General features: G+C 47.8%; 1 protein-coding gene across 3 annotated transcripts in view; it reads right to left on the minus strand.

Moving 5' to 3' along the window:
* The window catches only part of ZFP64 (ZFP64 zinc finger protein), a 73,488-nt gene extending 63,604 nt beyond the window's left edge, over positions 1-9,884 (minus strand). For 2 of the 3 annotated variants that reach the window (XM_045528180.1, XM_045528178.1), the window contains exons 1-2: positions 9,692-9,884; positions 6,596-6,835 (exon numbers count right to left, since the gene is read on the minus strand). In XM_045528180.1, coding sequence (XP_045384136.1) covers positions 6,596-6,835; positions 9,692-9,737 — 286 coding nt within the window. In that variant the 5' untranslated portion in view covers positions 9,738-9,884. The remainder of the gene's footprint in view (positions 1-6,595; positions 6,836-9,691) is intronic. The other variant, XM_045528179.1, reaches the window with a different exon arrangement.
* Positions 9,885-10,422: the final 538 nt, after the last annotated feature.

A 10,422-nucleotide genomic window follows, 5' to 3' on the forward strand; every position in this document is an offset into this window, starting at 1 on the left:
CATGCAGAGTACTCAGAAAAGTGCACGGTACGTAATATGCACTATGTAAGAATTAGTTATGATTATTTCCAGATCCTTCTGGCAATCACTGCATAGTCTGTCTTACTAAATCACTCACGTGCTCAACAACTTTCACACGTGCCCCCAGCTCCTTCAGAATAAAGACCAGAGTTGACGCATGCCTCCTACCACATCACATACCCCACCCCAGTCATCTCTAACCGCTGTTTTCAGATCGTACCCTGAGCGTCCCCCTGTCCCCAAACCACCATTAGGAAACGCCCCCTTACCCCACCTTCCTCCCAAAGGCCAATGTGTCTTTCAAGGCCTATTATACACTTGATCTCATTGACAATTTTTCCCTGGACTTCCCTAGTTGAAACTGATGTACTCTGGTAATTCTATGCACCTTTAAGCTACACTTGTCACAAACATCTGGGCTTGCACGTCTTAAAACTAAATCCTCCTCTCCTCCCCGAGGGCCTTGGGATCCTTCAAGGGCAAGCATCTCTAACACCTGGCACACAACAATCCCAAAGCTACCCTCACTGAGCCCTCACGATGGGGCAGACACCACACCACATGCTTCACACACACAAACAAATCCAGTCCTTCCAGCTGCCCTTTCCTGTTCTCTGTTCAATAACTGTTTTATTGAGTGGCTATGATGTGCCAGACCTGGTGCTGGGTGGCAAGAAAATAAGCCTGATTAGGTCCCTGCTTGCAGGGAAATTTACAGTCTAGTAAACTAGAAATTAAGCCACTAATTTAGGGGTCACAGGCCAAACTGAACCTTCAGATTTTTTTTTAAGGCTTTCAAAATCAATTAGGTGGTCTGGGTCTCCCCTCTGTCAATTTCCTCTGGCCAAAACCCCCCAGAGACACACCTGTAGTTGAACAACTTTATTACTCTTTGCAATGAGAGAAAGCTCACCTCAGAGAACCATGGAGCTTCTCAGTAAGAGGGTGCTAGAAAGAACTTACTGTAGGTTTGGGGCTCATAGAGGCTTTTGGAGCAGTGTTCAAGCAAATCTGCATTGGAAACATCAGGAAGTAGGGATAATTCTATGATTTGGTATTTTAATAAACATTATTGAGAGGGAGAAAAGACTAGAGCGAGGCTAAAACTTGAATAGGCCAAGAAGTAGCTGTCACTCAGATTAACCAGGGGAGGAGGATGTTTTGTATTTTGTGGCTTGGAAAGTGTTCCCATTTTGTCTGGGCTCAGACGTGATGGCGGATGTGGTCTTGCTTTTGTCTGGCTCCACTGTGGTCACAGGGTGGCCTTGTCTGATTCTGGAGGCATTTTGGGAAACCGTGTATGTTCAACAGAATCACATGGCCTACCTGTGGAAGCCAGCTCCGCTCCTAGTGACACCAAGCCCCAGCTGATGATGGGCTGCCGGCATCAGAGGCTGCTTTTCTCTTTCTCAGCAAGTTGGCCACAGGCCCCCCCACTTCTCTATTGTAGCCTCTGCTGCTACCTACGCTGCCACTGCCGGCCCCCCTGACCACCTTGGAATTCACTTCTCTGGCTAATTATACAGTGCTTGCCAACAAACAACTAATTACAATTATGATAAATGCTAGGCGAGAAAACAGTGAGGGACCTAACTGCAGCACTGGGGAGAAGGGACAATCAGGGCCGGCTTCTAGGGAGAGGTGACTTTTAACCTGGAACCTGAAGAGTAGAAATTAACCAGAAGTGATAGGAAAAATCATTCCTGGTCAAGTGATCAATTCAACAAACATTGGCTGGGGGCATGCCATGAGCCAGGTTCTGTGCTAACTTTTTCATGTGCTGTTTCATTTAATTTTCACAGCCCCCTGATTCAGTAAGTAATGACAGCTAACACTGACAGTTTTAAATGTCTTCCATGTAGAAGCCCAGTGAAGCCTGCCTAGAACCCTCTGGTGCGGGTATTATCATCACTCTCACTTTACCATTGGGGAAATGGAGACACAAACACTGTAAGTCACTTGCCCAAGGTCAAATGGTTAGCAAATGGTGCAGCCAGGATTTGAACCCAGACAGTTTGTCTGAGGACCCCAGACTCTGTTGCCTCTCTGTTTATTCTGGTCCTCACTTTAAAACGAGGCACCAAGGGCTCTTGAAACTTGCCATAGTCACGTGGTTCCAACGCTCTACGCAGCCAAGATGCAAACTCAGGGGCCTGACTCCAAAGCCCCAGGATTTCAAGCCATGAACTTAGAAAATGTATGTGAGATGCTACTTTGTTTTTCACCCACATCGACATCCAATTTTACTGCTCCTACATGAAAATGCTCAAATCATATGGCAAACAATGGGCAGCTCTCAAAGGTAGCAGGCAGAGAATAAATTTTATTTTACGCCCAACTATTATCGGGCAGAGAGGAGACATATGAGCTGAGTGAGGAAGCTTTGCCTTAATCAAGGATTGGAGAGGGACAAACAAGTCTGGAAAATGTCTGCAGGAGGGCATCTGTAGAAACTGCTGTGTGGGGGGCTGGTCTGCAGCGTTGGGCAAGTGAGTGACTCTCCAACCCGGCTGAGACCCAGAATCCCCCAGGAGCTTGTTAAAAATACAGATGCCTGAGCCTCAGCTCCAGAGATTCAGATTCAGAAGGAGGCGCCCGGGCACCGGTATCTTTAACAAGCTCCCCGGAGATCCTGGCCCACAGGCAGGTGTGAGAATTGCCAGCCCATGGAACACGGATGCCCAGTGCGCAGAGCCGAGCCCAGAAAAGCAGCCTAATAAGTGTAAAAGAGAAAAGAAAGCAGGGTTCTGCTTGTAGCTGGCAAAGCAGCAGGAACGATCCGGAGGAACAGCTGAGTCAGGCAGAGACCACGCACACTACGGATCTCACCAGCCACTCACCACCTGTTTATTAGTCCCTACATTAATAAAAGCCATCGCTTACTGAGCCCGATTACCCCGTTCCAGGCCCTTTATGTGGAGTATTGCAGAATCCTCAAAATAACCCAATGATCACTAGGTAGTATTATGGCCTCTTTTTACAGATGAGGAATATTAAGTGAGAAGGAGAGTAGATGGTTTGCCCATGGCCTAGGGCTGTTAGGTGGTAGACTGGGAGGCAAGGCCAGCAGCCTGTCGCTGAGTGTGGAGCTCCCTTCATTTCTGCGAACGGGAGGCCTCCGTGTGCTGGGCACAAAGAGGACACCATGCCTGGCCTGAGTGCACAGGGTGGTCAGCAAAGCTCAGCCATGGCAAGACAGAATGACCGCAGGGCCATGGAAATGCTAAGAGGAGGGTGAACATCTCTGAACAAAGGGCTAGGAGCACAAAAGAGGGAACAGTTATTTGGTTGTGGGATCAGTTTCGTGGGTGGATGTGAAATTTGAGCAGTTGCTCCCATTCAACAAATGAGTACTTTTGTGTCAATGCCATTCTAGGCACCGGGGATCCAGTGGTGAACAGGAGGGGTGCCTGTGGGGCAGCGATGGGGGCAGACCTTAAATTTGTTCCTGCAGTAATCATTTCATTACAGAGATGTGACCTAGTCTAGGACAAGAGTGCACATGTGATGTCAAAGGGCTTTTTGAGAAAATGCCTTTAAGCTCAGCCCTGACATCTGTACAAGAATTAAGTAAGTTCTGGGCAGAAGGAACAACTCATGTGAGGGCTCTGAGTCCAGAGGAAATGTGGCTCATTCAAACACAGAATGGAGCCGGACGCAGTGGCTCACGGCTGTAATAGCACTTTGGGAGGCTGAGACGGGAGGATTGCTTGAGGTCAGGAGTTCAAGACAAGACTGAGCAACATAGCGAGACCCTGTCTATATAGAAAAATTAGCTGGGTGTGGTGGCATGTGCCTGCGGTCCCAGCTACTTGGGAGGCTGAGGCAGGAGAATTGCTTGAGCTCAGGAGTTTGAGGTTGCAGAGAACTATGATGACACCACGGTACTCTAGTCTGGGTGACACAGAGCAAGACCCTGTCTCAAACAAACAAACAAAAACCAGAATGGCTGCTGAAATACAGAGGGGAGCGGAGTGTCCCTAGAAGAAGCTGGCCCCTTTGTGTGTAGACTGCCATGGACCTTAAGTCCATGTTGGTGTCAGCCAGGCAAAGGTGGGAAAGGTATTTCAGGCAGAGAGAACAACATAAGCAAAGGCCCAGAACCCGGAAAGATACAATGGCCACAAACAAAGCACGGGCCCTGAAGCCGCCCACACTGCGGGGCATCCGTTTTCTATGCTTCACACGCAGTGTGTGGGTTACCGGGACATTGTTTCTGAGGACAGGACACCAAACACTAAGTCCTCAGGGAGAAGACCACTAGGGTAAGAGTCAAAACACATTATGTCCCAGGACTGTCCAGACCCTGTGGTAGGACCATGGCTGTGCCTCTTCCCCACATGCAGCTATAGAATAAGGTTGTACCAGCCAGGGGTGGGGAACCTGTGGCCTCAAGGCCACATGTGGCCCTCCAGATCCCTGAGTGTGGCCCCTTGACTGAATCCAAACTTCACTGAACAAATCCCTTTATTAAGGGGACTGCACTCAAGGATTCAGAAGGCCGCGTGTGGCCCCGAGGCCACAGGGTGTTTTCTAATTTTCACATTTTCTTAGTGACTTACTCTAAGATGGGAATTCAGATAAATTCTGGACAAAGTGGGAAGATCTCAAGATACTTTTATTAAGGTTTGAGAGGTGATCAGTTTATTTCAATGTTTAAAGAATTCAGTAGAAACATTATTTTAGATGCATTAAGAAAAAAAGTCCAGAAAACTTTGCTTAATGCCAAAAAATTCAAACATCACCCCAATATACAATTCATAAGGAGATAGTTGGTTCCCTGACTTCTGATGTCCCCCACCCCTCAGCTCCAGATTAACTATTTGGTAAACATTCTCTGAGAATAAGCTAGAAGAAGCTTGTGGACTCAATCAGGCTCATAGATGTATTTTGTTTGGCCAACAAAGTTTTAAAATTTGGGAAATTTTACACTTTTCCACTTCTCTGAAAAACCCAAATATCTAACTGGCTGGATCCAAAGAGCAGCTGCCCTTTTGGATGAGTCATGTGTGATTTCTCCACTTTGCCACACTCTGCAGCACTCTCTATTACTCACACACAGCCTACTACTCTTTTACATTATCTGCCTCATCCCTGTTCTAGAAGCTTCCCTTGAATATAATATCATATAATATATATGCCTATGTCCTTTTTTACACTCACCTTGAGAATATTTCTATGTCTGTACACAGATCCAGCTCCCCTTTCCAAGGCTAAGTCACATTCCATGTTGGAATCACTGATATTAATTTATCTAACTTCCTCTCGATACAGACCTACAAAGGCTCCACTTTCTCTAGAGTATATTCTGCGAATGGATACCCTTGTGTACTCGTTTATACAGTTTCATAGGATAAATATATAGAAGTAAACTTATTGGGTAAATGTATTTATGTACATTTGAAAACGGAGAGATTTTAAATTTAAGATTTAAAATTTGAAAGTTATCACAAAATTGCCCAGGTTATATGAATTTACACCCCCAGAAAATGCAAACAGTGTCCTTTCTCCAAGCCTTGTTTTGATTTCTATTTCTTTAATTACTAAGGTGAAGGAGCATCATTTTACATCTAGTGGTCTCTTGTACATCATTTAATGACTTTTCTACTTTGTTCTTTCTTTCAACTTTTACTGGTTTTCAGAATTCTTTGGATATGAGGGATGTTAGGCCTTAATCATATATGCTGCAAATTTTTTCCCAAGTTGTCTTTAGACTTTGTTTATACTTTTATACTTTGAAAAAATTGTAACTTTATTTGCAATCACATTTACCATTCTCCTTTTGAGGGGGTGAGAATGGTCTACAACCTGCCTTCTTTGGGAGGCATATTAATATATTTTTTAGAATCAAATGCCTTTAGCTAAGGAATACATTCTCCATTTCCCCACATGTCTTAGTACTATCTCACAAATGGGTTACTTCATACTTTTAAAGTTCTCTGCCTGGCCCCTAAGACAGATTATATAGGTGTAAGTACAGGTATGGGGGAGGCATTTATGTATCTATGTGTGAGTACAGCATTTCCTCTGAAACTTGCGGTTTTATTATACACACTTAAAGTTTTGATCCATCTGTAATTTATTTTTGGTGGAGTGAGTGGACAAAACAGAGAACCGGGATGGGCTTTCTGTTTTGCTGGTCAGCAACGCAGGGGAGACATCAATGCCTATTTGTAGATTTAAAACAAAATATTTTTTTGTCCCTTTACACAAGTAATACAGACTCAGGGATCACACACCTATTCCAACACCTAAAACAACCACTTTTTTTTTATTGCAATGTATTTCCTGTGAGTCCTTCTCTTCATACATAGATTTTTGTTTTAGAAACCTGTTTTTTGTCTGTTTTGTTTAACACGTGACAACATTTATAACTGTTAACACTTAAGGTTTTAACCTAGCAGCTCTCAAACCAGGCTGGGCAGCTGGCTTCCCCGTGGAGCTTGTTAAAAATAATGAATGAGCAACCCCAGGGGGTAAGCCCTGGGAATCTATATTTTTTAACAAGTTCCACTGAGGTGTTTTAGACGTGGCAGGGCCAACTCGCGCCTGGCTCTCCTACCCCGAGCTGTACCTGTGATCGTCTGGGTCTCCGAGGTGATGGTCCTGGTGGTGGTCTGCGTCTGGGTGGCAGGCACTGTTTCCTCCGATACAAACTGGACGGTGCCGGGGGCCGCTGCAGACGTGCTGGTCAGCTGGCAGCCACTTTGCTTATGAGCTACAAAGGCATCCAGGTTGTTAAACTGCTGCTTGCAGATGCCACAGATGTGGATGTCAGGAGTCAGCTCGACCAGCACCGTTGTGCCACCTGGAACTCCATGGGACAAAGGAAAAGTCACAGATTAATTCCAAACAGCTTTAAATTGTAATGCAAACGAGAGTCATGGTAGGAAGAAAGGCATGGTGGCAGACATGGCTAGGTAGTGGCCCATTATCCATTCCACTCCCCTCTTCTTTCTTGCAAACAGAATCCTAATTCTGTGCTAGCAGCAATGTACCCAGATGCAAGTGATGGCTTATGCTCCAATGTTGCCCATGGGGCACTAGTGGCATTGTTTGCAAGAAACTTCTCTGGTGTGCAGGGCTGCCCTGCACTTTGCAGGACGAGCAGTCATCTCCTACCCCAACCAAAAAGTCATTATGAAAACCGGTCCCCCTACATTTCCAATCCCCCACCCCAGTATGAGAACCACTTGTCTAAATAATCTTGGTCCCCTCCATACTTGTGAACCCCTCGAGCACACTGCAGGAGGAGTTTCTGGGAAAAGTTTGGCATTCATGATAAAAAAAAAAAAAAGAGCAGAAGCAGCTGGCACTGTGCCCCTCTTTTGGCTTTAGATGCAGAAGTGATGTCAGGGACTTCTGCAGCCATCCTGTAACTATGAGGAAAATGCCAAGATTCCTACAGATTCTGGCCCTTCACTGATTCCCTGATTCAACCCTGGAATCAAGCAATTCCACACTTCGTTAGGCCAGTATAGTTTGGGTTTCTCTTACTTGTAGCCAAAATTCATTCTGAACTAAGAGGGCCACTATTTCTTGATAGTAATGATACCAGCAGTTAATATTGGTTAGTATTTGCAAAGCATTTAGCATAGTGCCTGGCATTATATTAAAAGTACTATATAGATATTTATTAAAGATATATAATTAATTAGTCTCTAATATGACTACCTTAATTTTTATTTTTAAAATGTTCTTTGCTTTGTAAGAAAACTCAAGTTTATAACAGAAAATTTGGAAGAAACATAAGGGGAAAAGTCACAATCTTTTCACCTATGCCTGCAATGAACATCACAAAATATTTTCTTTCATTCTTCTTTACACTTAAAAATTGTATAAGATCATGATGTATTATAAAACTAATCTTTTCCCTACAGAACATTGCATAAGCATTGTGCTTTATCATTAAAATATCTTTATAGATATAATTATTTAATGGCAACACATCATTTCTTGGTATCCATGTGTCAATCTTCTCAGCAATAAGGTATTAACATTATTTCTAATTTTCCTGAAGTTAAATAATACCTTTGTGCATATATGTTTGGTGCCCATGCATTATAATTTTCTGAAGATTTATATTTACATTATGTCCAATTTTCTCCAGGTCTAAGACAAGAAATCTCTGTGTGGCAATGCAATTTGGTTGACCTAGTAAGGAGAGAGGCTGTGGGCTGAGTGCTGTGATATTTTATAAGCTATCTTGCAGAACACCCTATGCACGTAAGTACTTTGACATCCATGGATGGAAGGAATGAAACCGTTTGTTTTTTGGAGCACTGTCTCCTGCAGCTACTGAGGTATCCATGGGACTAACAGGGAAACAAGGAACTGAGAAATGAAAAAAAGCATTGCTGAGGATTCCTTAAGGATGGAACAGGACTGATATCCAGGATGAAAGAGTTTTAATAACAAATAATGTCGCTGGTATGTGGAAAGTACACAAGCAATGACCTAGACCTTCCTTAGAATCTTGACACTGTCACTTACTAACAGTGACCCTGGGCTTGGGTTTTCTCATCTGTACAATGGGGAGAAGAGAGGTTTCTACTTCATGGGGTTGATGTGAGGGTTAAAGGAGATGGTGCTTGTAAAAGGTCAGCACAGGTCCTCCATCCGCCCCCCAGCCCGCAGCCCAATCTCCCAGCATGTTACCAGGTGGGGTTATTACGGAGGCACCCATGGACATATCTGAGCCCCCATCTAGGAGATACTGAGTCATAACGGGGTAGGGTGAGGAGGCTGGGGTTTAGGAAAATCTGTGCTTTTCACAATTCGAGGAATGCCCAGCTAAGTTTGGGAGCCAGTGTCTCCAAAATTGTTACCAGTAGCAGCTAACACGATGAGCACTTACTATGTGCCAGGTACCTGCAAACCCCTGTGCCAGGCGGGGGTTCTCAAACTTTTGTGCTTCAGAATCGCCCAGGCAGCTAGTAAGGACGGCGGATTCCCCAGCCCCACCCCCGAGATCCGATGGGTGGGGCCCAGAAAGCTTTTTAAAAATACACGCTCGCGCTCCCAGGTGGCTGGTTTGTGCTTAGTCCCTGGACCACACTTTGGGAAACAATGCACCGGGCGGTACCAGGACTTGATGAAGGCTGATGTCCTCATCAACAAAATAAAAACTGAACCCCAAACTCAAAGGAAGTGACCACGGCCCCGTTTCTCATTAAGATCTCCACCCTTAATGTGGAAAAGGCTGTGCAATGAGCTGGCGAGACCTCGTGAGCTCCTCCAACCCCCAGGCTCCAATTTTGAGCCACTGAGGCAGAAGTTTTCCCATCAGCGTTGCCCGGGTTACCCCAGATTCCTCCCTCCCCGCCGCCCGCCCCAAACTCCGCCTGGCTGGGCGGGAATGCCCTTAGGGGGTGGCGATTGTCTGCACGGCATGCCCTCCCCCACCGCTCCCTGCCAAGGGGTCTCGCCAGGCTGGAGAGTGCCCCGCGCCTGACACCCGGTCGGGTCGGATCGGGTGCGCCCCCAACCCAAGCCCACTCCAGCGCCCCACGCACCGCGCGCCCGCCGCGGTCCCCGAGACGCTGCTCGTGGCCGTCACCCCGATTTCGGGGCCCCGGGCCTGCTGGCTGCGTCGCAGACGTGCTTGGGCCCGGGCCCCGGAGCGCGCACAGGGCCCCGGAGCGCGCACTGAGCCCGGAAAAGCACTTACTTTGCACCGAGCCCGGGAAGCTTTCGCCCTCGCTGCTCGCGTTCATGGCGCAGACTGGGAGGTCCCCGGCCGGCCGGAGTGCCAGGGTGGGGGGCGCAGATCTACATGGTGCAAGGACTTTTCCTTTATTTTTCCACACCCCCCCCAGCCTTCCTTCTCCCAACTCTGCGAGGCGGGGAGGACGGATGTAAAGCAAGCTCCACTTCCGCTGCCTAGAGGGCGCTGGCCGGGCTCGGCCGCCCCAACCCGGCTTTGCAGCGGCGGCTCCCGGGGGAAGCGGCCGGCGAATCCCGAGGCCCGGGCCGCGCGGCCCCGGGCCCGCGGAACCGCCTCCCGCTCGGGGATCTGGATGGCCACGCGCGTCCCGGCAGGCTGGGCGACCAGTGATGCGTCCCCGGGCCGCGGTGGCCGGCGGCCCCGCCCGCACCCTGCGTTCTCGGCGGCTGCGATTGGCCTCCCCGGCTCGGGGCGCCTCTGCACCTGCCGCCCCGGCGCCTGGTCCCCAGAGCCCCGGCGCGGCGGCGTCGCGCCCGGGACGACTGGGCGCTCTGCAGAGACACCCGCGTCCGCGTGGTTCGGGGGTGGGCGAGCGGGGCGCGGCGGGCTCCGGAGAAAGCCCGGCTGGGCGTCAGCGCTGGGCAAATCAGCAGAGCGCTGGGCGGGTCCCCTGCCCAGCAGAAGAAATAAAGAGGAGCGTGATGATGGGGACGATAAGAGTAACAACTGCGATC

Source organism: Lemur catta, chromosome 17 (genome assembly GCF_020740605.2).
Source record: "Lemur catta isolate mLemCat1 chromosome 17, mLemCat1.pri, whole genome shotgun sequence".
NCBI lineage: Eukaryota > Metazoa > Chordata > Mammalia > Primates > Lemuridae > Lemur > Lemur catta.